This window comes from Balaenoptera ricei, chromosome 16, assembly GCF_028023285.1.
Source record: "Balaenoptera ricei isolate mBalRic1 chromosome 16, mBalRic1.hap2, whole genome shotgun sequence".
Lineage (NCBI taxonomy): Eukaryota > Metazoa > Chordata > Mammalia > Artiodactyla > Balaenopteridae > Balaenoptera > Balaenoptera ricei.
Window position 1 is genome coordinate 9,156,541 of NC_082654.1, and position 18,042 is coordinate 9,174,582.

At 39.8% G+C, this 18,042-nt stretch overlaps 1 protein-coding gene across 1 annotated transcript in view; it reads right to left on the reverse strand.

Moving 5' to 3' along the window:
- Nucleotides 1-3,998: 3,998 nt before the first annotated feature.
- Nucleotides 3,999-18,042, reverse strand: part of LOC132350291 (ATPase PAAT-like) — a 30,337-nt gene continuing 16,293 nt past the window's right edge. The window contains exon 6 of the mRNA XM_059899350.1: nucleotides 3,999-4,352. Within this exon, the coding sequence (XP_059755333.1) occupies nucleotides 4,340-4,352 (13 nt within the window). The 3' untranslated portion in view covers nucleotides 3,999-4,339. The remainder of the gene's footprint in view (nucleotides 4,353-18,042) is intronic.

Below are 18,042 nucleotides of genomic sequence, written 5' to 3' on the forward strand. Positions count from 1 at the left end.
GGATTCTAGGCTTCTCTGGGAAGATCCATTCATGTTTTAGATGCATAAAGAGGGCTCTGTGGCTTCGGTTCATTCTTCCTCCACTGAAGGAAGCATACTGAGGTTGCTAAGTGACTGTGGGCAGGGGGAACTCACACTCACTGCTTGCCTGCACTTCTCTGCCCAGGTGTGTGTAAGATGTTTGACCTCAAGATTATGATTGCCATTTGTGGCGGCTTACTGACGACCGCATTTGTGCTGATAGGTGTTGTCATCTGTCTTTACTTCAAAGTAGCTGACACATTAAAGTGAGTGATGTGGGTAAGAGTGTCTAACACCCCCCCAAAGGGGATCCTGGGGCTCTGTGCTGAGCGGGGTCATCCCTTGCCCTGTGGCCACACCCTGGGTGAGGTCAGGAACAGCGGGAGGGTCTGAGAAGACAGAGGCAGCGCGTGTAGAATCTTGGCTTCTTCCCCTTCTGGTTTGGGGCTGTGAGCTCATAAGTAGAGTGTTCTCAGCCAGGTGGCTCTGTGCTGCTTTGTCACTTAACCTCATTGAGTTTACCCTCAGCTGGTTGATTGCACACTGGCTGGCCCCGCTCTGTTCAGGCTCTGCAGACTGGGGACTGTCGGGGAGACTGTGTGAATGAGTCTCTGCCTCTGTTCACCCAGAGCACGGGCTGAGCTGACCTCCTCTTGCCTGAGTTGGGGAGCCCTCAGGGTGTCCTCTCACTCATGGCCTTGGGGACGGTGAGGGGGGCCTACAGGACTCTGGGGAAGCGCCTGGGGAAGCTGACAAGGGAGTGTAGATCAGACAAGAGAGCATTAAATTGGGGGGAAAGAAACCTTCAAACATGGGAGAGATTGGTTGTCAGAAGCAGCGGTGTTCCCATTCTAGGGAAGTTAGGCCTGTGTGCTGGAAGGTGAATCCCAGCACCCAGGGGACGGCTGACTTTGGCACCTCCTCATGCTTTGCACTTGGCGGACTTGCAGCGATCATCTCGTGACCCACACTTGCAATTTACTCTCCCTTATTTGCTGTAACCTGATTTTACATTTCTGGCAATCTTAGGAGAGAAAGGGATTAGACAGGAACTTGGGACGGGGGCAGAGCACTTTAATCTTGGGCTGGTGTCATGTGTTTGATTGGCTCCAGCCCCAAACTTTCCAGACACCTCTGACAATTGTAACAGATGGACTGAAATGAAAAATTCTAATTCCATGCTTTGTGTATGTTTTTCTTAAGTGCTGCAAAGGCCCCTGTTGCTATGGCCATAACCAAGAGTAATCAAGACAAGGTCGCCGAGGCTACAATCTCCGAGTCTTACCCCAGCCTCCGGTGCTGTGAAGAATGTAGCTTGCCTGCCAACTTTGACCCCCTGCCATCGTGCTTCTGTGGCATAAACAAGGGACTCTGGATACAGAATGAGTAGTAGAAGGTGTTTATAAATACCAACTGCTACCATCTGACCAGTTACAGAAACAAGGATTCTGTCATATTTCCTCCTTATTTGTTATGAATATATTATGTGTGTATTTACATATATTAAGCAAATATCTTTTTCTTTCCTCTCTTATTTCCATATCATGTAACATAAGATATATTGACTTTATATCAGCATTTAGTATTTAATTTTACATCATAGTATTTAAGTTACAGGATATCAGGAAAATAGTGAACATCACTCAAGGACTTCCCTACTCTTCTGGAGAAGGAACTAGTGTGTTTGGGGTTGCACGCAGAATAGTTGTATCATGTTAGGTGGAATTATGACCTTATTATTGCCTTTATCTGGAGATTAAGTGTGCTTTAAGAAGATGCGTACGAGTGCCACGAGTGCCACATTGACTAAGGGTGGACTTGTGGTGGTTAATTTTATGGGTCAACTTTACTGAGCTAAGGGATGCCCAGATTGTTACTAAACCATTATTTATGGGTGTGTTTGTGTGGGTGTTTTCAGAAGATATTAGCATTTGAATCAGTAGACTGAGTAAAGATCTGTCCTCACCCGTGTGGGTGGGCGTTGTCCAATCCCTTGAGGAACTGAATAGAACAAAAGGCAGAGGAAGAGCAAATTCATTCTCTCTCTTCTTGAGCTGGGACATCAATCTTCTGCCCTCAGACATTGGAGCTCCTCTTGGACTCTAGGACTCACTCTAGCAACCCCACCACCTCATCCCCCCTCCCCTGGTTCTTAGTGGCCTTGGACTGGGAGTTACACCACTGGCTCCCCTGGTTCTCAGGCCTTCAGACTCAGACTGAATTACACCACGGGCTTTCCTGGTTCTCCAGCTTGCAGCAGGCATATTGTGTCATAGCTCATTCTCCATAATTGGGTGAGGCAATTCCATTATACGTGTCCTCTTATATATCTGTATATATCCTATTAGTTCTGTTTCTCTGGAGAACCCTGACTGACAGAGTTGGATAGGACGTGAAAAGCACTTGCAAACTAAAGCATTTTTAAGTAATATGAAAAGCAAACAAACAAAATCCCCTTAATTCTTCTCAGTGTATATTTTCTCGAGCACCTCCTGCGTCTAAAATAGTGGGTTCAGCAAGACAAAGTACAGACACAGAAGCTTTGGTTCCTGAACTCAAGTATCTGTCCACAGTGTAAAATCATACCCTGGAAACCTGTAGGTCAAACAAAATTCAGGTTTCATTAGAGGCACAAGCAATGGGCATGGAGATCCAGTGGAAGGAATAATTAATGGAGGGAGGGGGGACAGGTGAGAGCCTCAGGGGAGGCTTCCTGGAGAGAAGACATTAGGATTTGAGCAAGTGGAGGAGGAGATGGAGGGCAGGCCCAGGCAGCCAGAGGAAGCGGCCCAGGCTCAGAGGTTTGAACACGTGTGGGCTGTGGGATGCACAGTGGGAGGTGAGGCTGGATGATAAGCTAGGCTGAGACAGAGATGGTGTTGGAGGCCATGCTAAGGGGTGTGCCTTCCATCCTGCCCTGTGGAGCTCCAGCTTCAAGCTCCTGGGGGCTCCCCACTGAGATGAGGGTGGATCTGTTAGGGGAACCACAGACCGAAACCGCCCGCCCTGGCCAGACGCAGTAGTAACCGCTTGCATGAGTTATCTTACAACAGGAGGTCCTGGTAAGAAATGTGGAACTAATATTCCTTACCCACCCACCCACAGGAAGAATTCGGGAAAGGTCAAAAGGAGAGAGGAGACGCCAGTCCATATGTCCTACCAGTCTCCCAGAATCCTTCTCGCTGGAATCCATCTCGGTTGAGCAATGTGCGCACCACCAGGAAGGACCCTGAGTCAGACCAGATACGGGCCAAGCAAAATAATTGGCCAGAGACCACCCAGAATCTAACCCCATCACCATAAACCCTGAGACTGCGAGCCACGTGACAGAGCAGTTCTCCTGGGTTCCCTTACCCTGCCGCTCTCCGCCCGGGCGCCCCTTCCCAATCAAGTCTCCTGCTTTGTCAGCACGTGTTTCTCCTCGGACTATCCATTTCCGAGTGTTAGACAAGACCCCACTCTCGGGCCCTGGAAGGGGTCTCCCTTCCTGCAACAGATCCAGCACTCCCACACGAACATTCCTCCATCTAAATCTTCTGCAGCTCCGAGTTAGCAGGTCTGGATTTGGCTCCACTCGCTTACCCTTGTGTGTGGCATATAATTCCTCCAAGCCCCATTTTCCTTGTCTGTAAAATGGAGGTAATAGGACCCACTTGATAGGGTTGTTCTGAAGATTCAATGGGATGCTGAAGAGGAAAGATCTTAATTTAGAGACAAATATGGTAAAAATATAAGTTTCTCCTGAGAGGATAAGCCTCCAAGCAATACAGTGCTTACCACTAAGACCGAATTTGCAATAACTTTCAGAGCAGTCTTTTTCTCAGGCTTCTAAAGTATATTTTCTTGAAAATAAGAATTCTTCTAGTAGTCTGCATGACATTAAAATCGTTTGTCATTTTAGTGTTTGCTTTTGAATCACATCACATAATCGTATACATAAAATTAAAGTGAATATGAAAATTCGCTAAAGTTGCACTTTTGATATAAAAGATTCAGGAGTGTCTAAGGCCTTTCTTAAGAAGACATTTTCTTCAAACCTTGTAAAAGCTCGGTTTTTCTTTTCCATGTTATGTTGAACAAACCACTTGACTATTTTATCACTTAAGATTAGGTGTGATTATAACAAAATCTCAAAATAACAGTGGCTTGAATAAGTAAGAGTTTGATTTTTCTCCTCTTCAAGATGCCCTAGCAGCAGACAGTCATGCTGGTTGCCTTTCCCATGTCAGGGGCCATGGTGCTCTACTGTGGTGTGTTGTTTGTTTTTTTTTCCCCAAAGTCATATCATGGTCCAAGATGACTGCTGGCTCTCTAACCTTCATGTCCAAATTCTAGACAAAGAGGAAGGAGGTTGAAAAAAGCTGTGCATTCCATTTCTCTTTAAATCCCCTGTGCTAGATAGAACTGAATCACATAGTCTCACCTAGCTGCAACGGAAGCTCATAAATGTAGTTTTTATTCCGGTTGTGAATGTGCCCGGTAAACATCAACGTAGTAATAGACATTGCATGTAATGAGCTATCTTCACCTCAATCATGAAGTGATTTCTGACAGTTTATCTTCTAAATATTCATATAAAACACGTTTTGATTATGTTAATTCACATCTTTGCAGTAATGCATTAACATTTAATAAAACCCTTATCATCAGAGTCATTATTTTTCCCCATTAGTGAGTTATTACTTCTCATAAATGAGTGAAAGCATGTAACACTTAGAACAGTGCCTGAGAATGTGTTCCATAAATGTTAGCCTGACTAACACACATTCTGTGTGATTGCACAGAAATGGGCAGCAAGATGCACCCTTGACTGTTCTGGCGCCTTCCACTGAGCCTCTAGCACCCCTTTCTAAGCACAGACTCCCCATCTGTAACCACAATTTGTACTTCCTGTGATAACAGAATGTTTGCTTTATAAGCATCACATGTTTACTTAGAGTTAACTAGTGACAGGTGATTACCTACTAAAAGGGGCTTCCCTGGTGGCGCAGTGGTTGAGAATCTGCCTGCCAATGCAGGGGGACACGGGTTCGAGCCCTGGTCTGGGAAGATCCCACATGCCGCGGAGCAACTAGGCCCGTGAGCCACAATTGCTGAGCCTGCGCGTCTGGAGCCTGTGCTCCGCAACAAGAGAGGCCGCGATAATGAGAGGCCCGCGCACCGCGATGAAGAGTGGCCCCCACTGGCCGCAACTAGAGAAAGCCCTCGCACAGAAACGAAGACCCAACACAACCATAAATAAATAAATAAATAAATAAATAAATAAACCCAAAGTTTAAAAAAAAAAACAAAAAACAAGCAACAACAACAACAACAACAAAAAGGGGTAAAAAAGATAACTTGGAAATGAAGGAAACAGCTACTCCCTCTGGGATGAACATAGAACTCAGCATCTTCCGAAGGCCCCCTCCTTGCTGAGCTTCAGTCCTCTCAGCACAGGGCTTGGCTGATGGAATAGTCAGCATTTCAGTGATGCTGAAATTTGCCAGAAGGGCTGATGGGGACAAACTTCCTAGAGGGTGAGTGCTCCCAGCCCCAGTACAAGTTTTAAGAAGCAAATTTAGAATTGCATCTTCCCTGGAGGCTGCTCTGAAACCCTCCACTTTGAAATGACCTGTCCATCTTGAGTTCCAGGACACTTTCTCTGCTCCTCTCTTGGCATCTATTCCCAGGTTCATCTTAGGTGTTCATATGCCTTCCAATTTTCTCTTGCCACCAGGAAGTTCCATATCAGACATGAAGGCAGGACTGTGTCTCTCATATTCAATTCTGTATTCCCAGGCCATAAAACAGTAACTAATGGATATTTTTTGAATGAATGAAAGAAAGAAAAAGAAGAAGGCAACACCACACACACACTTGCTCTTTTTAGTCTCACCTTGGACACCAGGATTCCTTTCTATCATCTGCAAAATGTAGTGCCTGAGGGACTTTAATGTGCCTTCTTCAGGCTCTCTGGACATAGTAGTTTGAAATTCCTCCAAACTGAACCTGGATCTGCACTTTCTTTTTCCTCCTGATCCTGTGCCACCTCCCCACCCCCTCCCCCTCAGGGTCAGCACCCTGGCAGGCTCAGAGGAACCCAGCTGGACCCAGAGTTTGCCCAGGTGCCACACTACCTGCCTCACATGGCTAATCCCTTAGACTCCAAAGGCTTTAATTTTGCAGAAGAGAAGTGAAGGCTTAAGAGGTCAATGGTGCTACCCCCTTCATGATCTGAACAAACAGTAAGGCAAAGGCACAGTCCCAAGTCAGTGCCACGAGGAATTAGTTGTGCCTACTGTGTGCCAGGTGTTGGAGATCCCCTGTGAAGAGCTTTAGCTGGGCACCTCCTGCAAACCTTCCAGGAAAAAAACTGGGGAGAGCAGACACTCACTGTTTGGGATCGCTGATAATAAACCAGTCACACAGCAGCTATATTCTCACATAAATCTACCCTTTGCATAGTCAAACTGACACATTTCCCTAGAGGTGGCCAGGAGGCTTATGAAACTAGATAGTTATGAAATGCAGAAAAGTATAAAAGTCTGCTCACCCTCAAGGCTGCCTCCTCACAAAGATGGAGGCTGTGAGAAGGGTCATCCCTTTGGCCCTTTTAACTGAATCATGTTTGGCGGAGTTGGATTTGACCAAGTCTGAAGGTAAGAAAATTGAACCAGGTTTTTCAAATAAAACAGGGCCATTCAAGAGGCACCTGCCAGAGACTTAAAAAAATTTTAAACGTTCTGCTGCCCTCAGTGTGGAAAAATTTACCCTTATATATACTTAGTGAAAGATTAATTTAGTACCAGCTTTATTCAAGGTGATATAACAATATTTATAAAAATATAAAAAGCACAAGGAATTTTACCAGGTATATTACTTCTAAAAGTTTAATCTTTAAAGAATTAATACCAATCCTTCTCAAACTCTTCCAGAAAACAGAAAAGGAAAGAACGTTTCCAAACTCATTTTACAAGGCTAGCATTACCCTGATCCCAGAGGTAGACAACACAAGAAGAAAAAGTAACAGGCCAATATCCCAGATGAACATAGATGCAAAAATCCTCAATAAAAAATACTAGCAAACTGAATTCAACAGTACGTAAAAAGGATCATGCACCATGTTCAAGTGGAATTTATCCTTCAGATGCAAGGATGGTTCAGCATACGTAAATCAATCTATGTGAGACAACACATTGACAGAATGAAGGATAAAAATCATATGGTTATCTCAATAAATGCAGAAAAAACATTTGACAAAATACAACATCCTTTCATGACAAAAGCTCTCAACAAATTGGGTATAGAAGGAACATATCTCAACCTAATAAAGGCTATATATGACAAGCCCACAGCTAACATCATACTCAATATGAAAAGCTGAAGGTTTTTCCTCTAAGATCAGGAACAACACAAGTATGCCCACTCTTGCCACTTTTATTCAACATAGTACTGGAAGTCTTAGCTAGAGCAATTAGGCAAGAAAAGGAAATAAAAGGCATCCAAATCAGAAAGGAAGAAATAAACTTGTCTCTGTTTGCAGATTATATGATGTAATATATAGAAATCTCTCAAGACTCCACAAAAAACTGTTAGAACTAATAAATTCAGTAAAGTTGCAGGATACAAAATCAACATACAAAATCATTTGCATTCCTTATACACAAACTACCACAGAAATTAAGAAAACCCATTTATAATAGCATCGAAAAGAACAAAATATTTAGGAATAAATTTAACAAAGGAGATGAAAAATCTGTACACTGAAACCTATAAAACACTAATGAAAGAGACTGAAGAAGACACAAATAAATGGAAAGATATTCCCATGTTCATGGACTCAAAGAATTAATTATGTTAAAATGTCTATACTATCTCCAAGCAATATACAGGTTCAATTCAATCCCTTAAAATCCCTTTAATTTTAGAATTAAAACTCTAACGGCATTTTTCACAACAATAGAAAAAAGAATTCTAAAGTCCATGTGGAACCCCAAAAGACCCCAAATAGTCAAGGCAATCTAGAGAGGAACAAAGCTGGAGGCATCATGCTTCCTGAGTTCAAACTGTATTACAAAGCTGTTGTAATCAAAACAGTAAAGTATTAGCATAAAAACCAATGAAACTAATAGATAGCCCAGAAATAAACATATATATATTTAATTAATTTTTGACAAAAGAGCCAAGAATAAACAATGTGGAATGTATAATCTCTTCAATAAATGGTTTTGGGAAAACTGGATATCCACTTTCAAAAGAATGAAACTGGACCCCTATCTTACACCATATACAGAAATCAACTCAAAATGTAGTAAAGAGTTGAACATAAGACCTGAAACTATAAAGGCCTAGAAGAAAACACAGGGGGTAAGCTCCTTGGCATTTGTCTTGACATTTTTTTTTGGATTTGACACCTAAAGCAACAGCAAAAAAGCAAAGTAAACAAGTAGGACTACATAAAACTAAAAAAAAATTATTCACATAAAACAAGTCAAAATGAAAAGGCAACCTATTAAATGGGAGAAAAATATTTGCAAACTACACACCCAATAAGGGATTAATATTCAAAATATACAAGGAACTCATACAACTCAATAGCACAAAAACAAACAACCCAATCAAAAAATGGGCAAGGGCCTGAATAGACATTTTCCTAAATACTGTATACAAATGGCCAACAGTTATATGAAAAGGTGCTCAACATTACTAATCATTAGAGAAATGCAAATCAAAACCACAGTGAGATGTCACCTAACACCTGTTAGGATGGCTATTATCAAAAAGTCAAAAGAAAAAGAAAGAATCTTATTTAAAAAAAAGTCAAAAGATAACAAGTGTTGGCCAACATGTGGAGAACAGGGGACCCTTGGACAATGTCGGTGGGAATGTAAATTGGTACGACCATTAGGGAAAACTGTATAGATGTTCCTCAAAAAATTAAAAATAGAACTACCATATGATACAATAATCCCACTTTTGGGTATACATACAAAGGAAATAAAACCTTAAAGAGACATCTGTACTCTCATGTTCATTGCAGCATTATTCAGAGTAGTCAAGATATGGAAACAACGTACGTGTCTGTCAACAGATGAATGAATAAAACAATGTGAGATATATTTATATATATAAAATGGAATATTATCCAGCCTTAAATAGGCTATTTGTGACATGAATAAACTAGGATAACATTATGCTAAATGAAATAAGCCAGACACAGAATAACAAATACAGAATGATCTCACTTATGTGGAATACAAAAAAGTCAAATTCATTGCAACAGAGAGTAGAATGGTGGTTACTAGGGGTAGGTGTGGGGGAAATGGGGAGATATTAGTCAAAGGGTACAAACTTTCAGTTACAAGATGAATAAATTCTGGAAACCTAATATACAGCATGGTGATTACAATTAATAGTGCATAGTATGTACTTGAATTTTGTTAAGTGAGTAGATATCAAGTGTTCTTGCTACACACACACACACACAAATGGTAGCTGTGTGAGTGGTAGATATGTTAATCAGCTTGATTTTGGTAATCATTTCATGATGTATATTAAAACATCTTGTTGTATGCCTTACATATATACAATTCTTATTTGTCAATCATACCTCAATGAATAAAATAATACTAGTAAAAGTGTTGTCTTTATTAAAAACTTATAAAATACTATTTTTATAAGGATATCACTCATCAGCCACAGAGAAGAAAAATAAGTTTTGTTCCTCTACAAGTGGAGTTACTAACCATTAGATTCCATTGTAAAGTATGTGTTTGTTCACATTCAATTAAAGTTTCTTTTTAAAACCATCGTTCTTCAGGTCCTAAGAGATTTTTACTTTTTATGAACACTATGTAGAGAAGTCATACATGTTTTTCTCCCCAGAGCTTCACACTGGGACGTAAAGTCCTGGTAGCTAACCATGATGAGAGAAATACAGTTCACTTTTAACAACATGGCTGAGTGGGGCTCTCACGTGGGTAGGGCAGGCCCACAAAGCCCTGATCCTGAAACTCGGCCCCAGTGAGGATTGCACCTGAACACTAACAGGCCAGAAAGCAAAGCATCAGAATCATCTTTGCCCACTTTCAGCAAGTAGAGACTTTGGTCTCCTAACAAGGGTGGTTGAAGTCTCTGGCCATATTGAAAACTGTTAGAAAGTTAGCTGCTTCTAGATGATGATGATAGTCACGGCTGATAGTCACTGACTGATGGCTGTACCCCCAGCTCGGGCTCACGGGGACATTGAGAATTTGTCTCAGATCATACAGTTTGTAAATGGAATGACTGGGGTTAGTACCCAACTAGTCTAGTTCCAGATTCTAGGCCCTAAGACACTAAACTTCTAGTTCGGGACTTTGCTACACATTATAATCAGCCAGGGAGCTTCCCCAAACCCAGATCTGCAGGCTAAACACAATAGAATTAGATCACAACCTCTGGGGGTGGGACCCAAGCATCAGTGGATTACTTTCAACTTTTTATTTTGAAATAAATATACACTCACAGGTGTTTTTGTTGTTGTTGTTTTGTAAGCACCCAGGTGATCTCAGTGTGAGGCCAAGCTGAGAACAGGGCACTGAACTGCAAGACTATCTCAGGGCCTCATGAGAACTGCCCCAGTTAATCCTCTCAACAGCCCTTGGGGGTAGATGCAATCTAATCCCGTCAATGAATAAGAAAGTCCAGAGAAGTCACTTAACACGACCAAAGTCACATACTAATGGAAGTGGGAGAGGATATCAGAAGCACCTGGAGAGTTTAAAAGTACAACTGCTGTGCCTTACCCCTCAATTCACTGATTCAAATAAGGTGGGTGGGGCCTGAGAATTTGCATAGGTTAACAACTTCCCAGGTGATACTGATGCTGCTGGTCGAAGAACCACACATTGAGAATCATGGCTCTACAGCACTGATACTGAATTCACTTCTCTTTATCTCTCAAAGAAATAAAAGAAGGGGGACTTTCAAATTTCCTAGAATTCTAGGGTTATTAAGAATCATATACATTATTCCTGATGTGGAAAGAGAAAGAATAAAGCATGGAAAGAGTGAGGGGAGAGGAAGATAAACAAGTAACATTTATTGGACACCTCCTGTGTGCCTGGCCTGTGCTAGCTGCTTCATGTTCAGAATATTATAAACCTCACACAAGATGGAAACTGTGATAGACCCATTTTACAGAAGGGAAAACTGAGGTTATAAAATATTAAATCACTCACCCAAAGTTATACAGCAGTTAAGTGACCAAGATGGAAGAATTCAGATTTACCTATCCTTGTGTTTTTTCCTCTAAGTCATCTTGGAAAAATGTTCTCCAAGAACATTTGGAGAGAAAATGTCAAAATGGTAAAAAACTTAAATCCTGGGCTGCTGTCCAATGCAGGGCATAGGACTGTCCTTAAGAAGGAGGAAGTAGTGATGTGAGGAAAGGAAGGGACAACTAGAAAGATGGTGTACTTGCTTTACCTTGAGAGAGGTGGCCATGGAAGAGAAGTCACTTCTCCTTTCAACAGCCTTGGATTTCAAATGTCAAAGGGGATCAGCTCCAAGTAAGAAGGTTCTATACCAAAACCCACATGGGCACGGGGAACAGAGAATGGAAGTAAGGGGAAGGAAAGGAGTCCTGGATTCCAGGCCCATCTTCCCCACTTACTTGATAGAATGGTTGGCAAAGCAGTTCAGCTCCCTGAGCCTGTTGCTTCTTCTCGAAAGTGAAAAGATAATGAATAATGTGTGGTTTGACAATGGCGGTGGTGGCTATTAGTGTCTGAGAGGTTTCAGTGAGAACAGAGGTGTCACCACTTTGTAAACTGTGATGCCAATGTGAGCAGCTGATCCTTTTGATGGTGCCTCTTCTCCAACCACAGACGTGTTCCGTTCACAAGCTTGATCCAGATGGAAAGTGTGAAAGTGAAAACATTACGTGTTTGATAGAAACTCTACAAAGGGGTCTCTAGTTAGTGAAAATCTGCAGTAAAAATGACTGCATTCTGTTTGAATCATTTTGTTTCACCGTATTTCAAGAATTCTGACTCTGAAGAAGTCAAAGAATTGCCTTTGTCTTCTACTACTTCTCTTCTGGAACCCATAGTTCTTGTTTAAAATTAAAACTTCAGGAGATACAGAAGGACACAGGGTTTTTTTCCCCTCCTCCTCAATTTTTTTTTATTCTGTTAAAATAAACATAACCATCTTAACCATTTTTAAGTGTACAATTCAGTCGTATTAAATACACTCATAATATTGTGCAAACATTACCCTCATCTATCTCCGTAACTTTGACCTTGTGAAACTGAAACTGTATACCCATTAAACGGTGACTCCCATCACGCTCCCCCAAACCCCTGGCAACTACCATTCTACTTTCTGTCTCTGGGATTTTAACTCTAAGTACTTATAAGGTGTGGCTGGCTTCTTTTTCTTAGCATAATGTTCTCAAGGTTCATCCATGTTGTAGCATGTGATAGAATTTCCTTTCTTTTCAAGGCTGACTAATCTTTCATTCTCTGTATATACATTTTGCTTATCCATTCATCCATGGGTGGACACTTGGGTTGCTTTCACCTTTTGGCAATTGTGAACAATGCTGACATGAACATGGGTGCACAATATCTCTTTGAGACACTGCTTTCAATTCTTTTGGGTATATACCCAGAAGTGGAATTGCTAGATCATATGGTAAAATCTCTTTTTAATTTTGGGGGAAACCTCCATACTTTTTTTCACAGTGACTATACCATTTTACCATTTTACTGTGTACCAAAAGTGCACGAGGGTTCCAATTTCTCCACATCCTCACCATTTTCTGTTTTTTCAATAGTAGCCATCCTAATCAGTGTGAGGTGGTATCTCATTGTAGTCTTGATTTGCATTTCTCTAATGATTAATGACATAGAGCATCTTTTCATGTGCTTATTGGTCATTTGTATATCTTCTTTGGAGAAACATCTATTCAAGTCCTTTGCCCATTTTTGAATTGGGTTGTTTGTTTTGTACCGTTAGGTGTTCTCCATATATTCTGAATATTAATCCTTTATCACATGTATCATTTGAAAATATTATCTCCCATTGTGTGAGTTGCCTTTTCACTGTGGATAGTGTCTTTTGATGCACAAAATTTAAAAATTTTCATGAAGTCAAATTTGTCTATTTTTTCTTGTGTTACCCATGGGTTTCGTGTCATATCAAAGCAACCACTGCCAAATCCAATGTCGTGAAGTTTTTGTCCTATGTTTTTTTCTGAGAGTTTTACTGTTTTAGGTTTACATTTAGGCCTTTGATCTATTTTTTAAAAAATGTCATGTTAGATAACAGTCCAACTTCATTCTTTTGCATGTGGATATCTAGTTTTCCCAGAACAATTTTTTGAAAAGATTGTCCTTTTCCCATTGAATAGTCTTGGCATCCTTGTCAAAATTCATTTGATCATATACTTGAATGTTTTTCTGGGCTCTCTATTCAATTCCATTGATTTCTGCATCTGTCTCTATAATAGTACCCCATTGCTTTGATTACTATAGCTTTATTTTTTTTCTTTAAATAAATTTATTTATTTATTTTTTGGCTGCATTGGGTCTTTGTTGCAGCATGTGGGCTTTTTCTAGTTGCGGTGAGAGGGGGCTACTCTTCATTGCGGTGTACGGGCTGCTCATTGTGGTGGCTTCTCTTGCTGCAGAGCACGGGCTCTAGGCGCGTGGGCTCAGTAGTTGTGGCTCGCGGGCTCCAGAGTATGGGCACAGTTGCTCCGCGGCATACGGGATCTTCCCAGACCAGAGCTGGAACCCGTGTCCCCTGCATTGGCAGGCGGATTCTTACCCCCTGAGCTACCAGAGAAGTCCTGCCATCAGGTCTTTTTCAACACACACACACACAAAGACAGATACATAGGTGATAGATAGGCAGAAATAATGTAATTTAGATCTTCAGAACTTGGAAAGATTAACAAGATGAAAGAGAAATTAATGTTCATCTGAATTATTTTTAGTATTATAATCATAGAATGTTATAAAATTTACTTTTATTATTTTACAAAACGTGTACAAATTACGATAAAACATTTCTATAACTATAGCCATAATTACTAGGATTTTAAAGTGTATTTTAATTTTTATAAAGAAGGCCCTATTTGTGTTTTCTGGCGGTTTCCTTTTTTAAACAAACATTTTCATTGTTTTCAACAGAAACCAGGACAATTAATTCATTTGTGCTATATTTTGGTAATAAACAGAATGTCATCAATCTACAAAATATATGTGGCATTCTAAAAAAAAAAGAGGTGGAATATTTCTTCTAAAGTGGTTTCATTGTTTTCTAAAGCTAATGGATTTTTTTTTCTTTTTTTTTAATATATCTCGCTAGAGTGCAAGGGGAGCATTCAAATCTGGCCATTCACTCTATGTAATTAGGAATGGATCCTAGAAAAAAAAGTCAAATAATATGAGTTTAAAGAATTTTTCTTTTTGAATTTTTGAATTTTATTTTATTTTATTTTTATACAGCAGGTCCTTATTAGTCATCAATTTTATACATATTAGTGTATACATGTCAATCCCAATCTCTCAATTCATCCCACCCCCACCCCTACCCCCCCGCCGCTTTCCCCCCTTGGTGTCCATACGTTTGTTCTCTACATCTGTGTCTCAACTTCTGCCCTGCAAACCGGTTCATCTGTACCATATTTTTAGGTTCCACATATATGCGTTAATATACGATATTTGTTTTTCTCTTTCTGACTTACTTCACTCTGTATGACAGTCTCTAGATCCATCCACGTCTCAACAAATGACCCAATTTCGTTCCTTTTTATGGCTGAGTAATATTCCATTGTAAATACGTACCACAACTTCTTTATCCATTCATCTGTCGATGGGCATTTAGGTTGCTTCCATGACCTGGCTATTGTAAATAGTGCTGCAATGAACATGGGGTGCATGTGTCTTTTTGAATTATGGTTTTCTCTGGGTATATGCCCAGTAGTGGGACTGCTGGGTCATATGGTAATTCTATTTTTAGTTTTTTAAGGAACCTCCATACAGTTCTCCATAGTGGCTGTATCCATTTACATTCCCACCAAAGGTGCAAGAGGGTTCCCTTTTCTCAACACCCTCTCCAGCATTTGTCGTTTGTAGATTTTCTGATGATGCCCATTCTAACTGGTGTGAAGTGATACCTCATTGTAGTTTTGATTTGCATTTCTCTAATAATTAGTGATGTTGAGCAGCTTTTCATGTGCTTCTTGGCCATCTGTATGTCTTCTTTGGAGAAATGTCTATTTAGGTCTTCTGCCCATTTCTGGATTGGGTTGTTTGGTTTTTTAATATTGAGCTGCGTGAGCTGTTTATATATTTTGGAGATTAATCCTTTGTCCGTTGATTCGTTTGCAAATATTTTCTCCCATTCAGAGGGTTGTCTTTTCATCTTGTTTATCGTTTCTTTTGCTGTGCAAAAGCTTTGAAGTTTCATTAGGTCCCATTTGTTTATTTTTGTTTTTATTTCCATTACTCTAGGAGGTGGATCAAAAAAGATCTTGCTGTGATTTATGTCAAAGAGTGTTCTTCCTGTTTTCCTCTAAGAGTTTTATGGTGTCCGGTCTTACATTTAGGTCTCGAATCCATTTTGAGTTTATTTTTGTGTATGGTGTTAGGGAGTATTCTAATTTCGTTCTTTTACATGTAGCTGTCCAGTTTTCCCAGCACCACTTATTGAAGAGACTGTCTTTTCTCCATTGTATATCTTTGCCTCCTTTGTCATAGATTAGTTGACCACAGGTGCATGGGTTTATCTCTGGGCTTTCTATCTTGTTCCATTGATCTACGTTTCTGTTTTTGTGCCAGTACCATATGGTCTTGATTACTGTAGCTTTGTAGTATAGTCTGAAGTCAGGGAGTCTGATTCCTCCAGCTCCGTTTTTTTCCCTCAAGACTGCTTTGGCTATTCGGGGTCTTTTGTGTCTCCATACAAATTTTAAGATTTTTTGTTCTAGTTCCATAAAAAATAACATTGGTAATTTGATAGGGATTGCACTGAATCTGTAGATTGCTTTGGGTAGTATAGTCATTTTCACAATATTGATTCTTCCAATCCAAGAATATGGTATATCTCTCCATCTGTTGGTATCATCTTTAATTTCTTTCATCAGTGTCTTATAGTTTTCTGCATACAGGTCTTTTGTCTCCCTACATAGGTTTATTCCTAGGTATTTTGTTCTTTTTGTTGCAATGGTAAATGGGAGTGTTTCCTTAATTTCTCTTTCAGATTTTTCACCGTTAGTGTATAGGAATGCAAGAGATTTCTGTGCATTAATTTTGTATCCTGCAACTTAACCAAATTCACTGATTAGCTCTAGTAGTTTTCTGGTGGCATCTTTAGGATTCTCTATGTATAGTATCATGTCAGTGAATTCCACCATTCTGTCTTCCAGGTCACTTATCCATTCTTCTGCCTCAGTTATTCTGCTATTGATTCATTCTAGTGTAGTTTTCATTTCAGTTATTATATTGTTCATCTCTGTTTGTTTGTTCTTTAATTCTTCTAGGTTTTTGTTAAACATTTCTTGCATCTTCTGGATCTTTGCCTCCATTCTTTTTCTGAGGTCCTGGATCATCTTCAGTATCATTATTCTGAATTCTTTTTCTGGAAGGTTGCCTATCTCCACTTCATTTAGTTGTTTTTCTGGGGTTTTATCTTGTTCCTTCATCTGGTACATAGCCCTCTGCCTTTTCATCTTGTCTATCTTTCTGTGAAAGTGGTTTTTGTTCCACAGGCTGCAGGACTGTAGTTCTTCTTGCTTCTGCTGTCTGCCCTCTGGTGGATGAGGCTATCTAAGAGGCTTGTGCAAGTTTCCTCATGGGAGGGACTGGTGGTGGGTGGAGCTGACTGTTTAAGCTAATGGATTTTAACTGGACCACCATACTGCACATTAATAATGGCAAGCAGGTGATGAAAAGTATTCAAATTCTAATATAGGTATCATTTTTAAAATTAATTCAGGTGGACTCAGAAATTTAGGCCTAAGGGAATTTTGCTATCTTGCAATAAGAGCAAATCCAAAGTCTTAGCTTACCTTAGTCTGAACTGAAGACTCTGTCTCTTTAGAGAGATTTTGGCTTCTACAAACTGGAAAATTCAACTGAAGAATATTTTGTATCATCTCTTTTCAATATTGTACCTTTATACATCTTTTTGACATGACCATATTTCTGTTTCAGATGTAATCAAGATGAGACTTGTAAGATGAATTATGTATCTGGAAGGAGGCATTTTGTAAATCAACAGACTATAACTACCAGAAGCTGTAAAACTTAACTAAAGGGTTCAGCTTGCAGTGAGACACATTTCTCCTGAACAACAAAGGAAATACTATCTTACAGCTGTGTATGTTGTGAATGTCCCATAAATTAGAAGAGACTAGAAAAATATGCAAATTTTCAAGTGGCTGTAGTGAGGGTATGTTCTATATACTGTATCACCTTTGTAGTATGATACAAATGAACAAAGAGTATATAAATTAGCCTTCATTTTAAAGAATTGACCAAAATATCAATTGTGAAACACCCCTTTTCATAAAAATACAGCATTTTAAGCAAAGATTAGATGAAAATTAAAAATTTGTATTTACTTAGACAAGTAGTTTCCAGAGTGGATACATTTATTTTTTAAATGCAAATACATCACCCTTCAACACATATACAATAGTTATAATTTCCAAAAATTAAGTCTGCCTGAGAGAATTGCAACCTCCTTGATTCATATGTCTAACCCTTCAAAGCAGAACCTCAGAATTTCACACTTTAAACATATAGAAGAAGGTTCTGGAAAGAGGAACCTGTATCAGCTCAGAAAGGGAAATAGTTCCTTATGTTTTCTGGGTTGACTGAGATAAAACAAGATGACTTCTCTCACTTTACATCAAACATTAAATCTAAAATAATATTCCTAACAAGGAGTAGGCTAGTTGTGATTTTTACTTCCCTATCTACTGCTACACTGTACTGAAACAAATAATATTAACCTCAGTGTAAACTAATTTTACACATG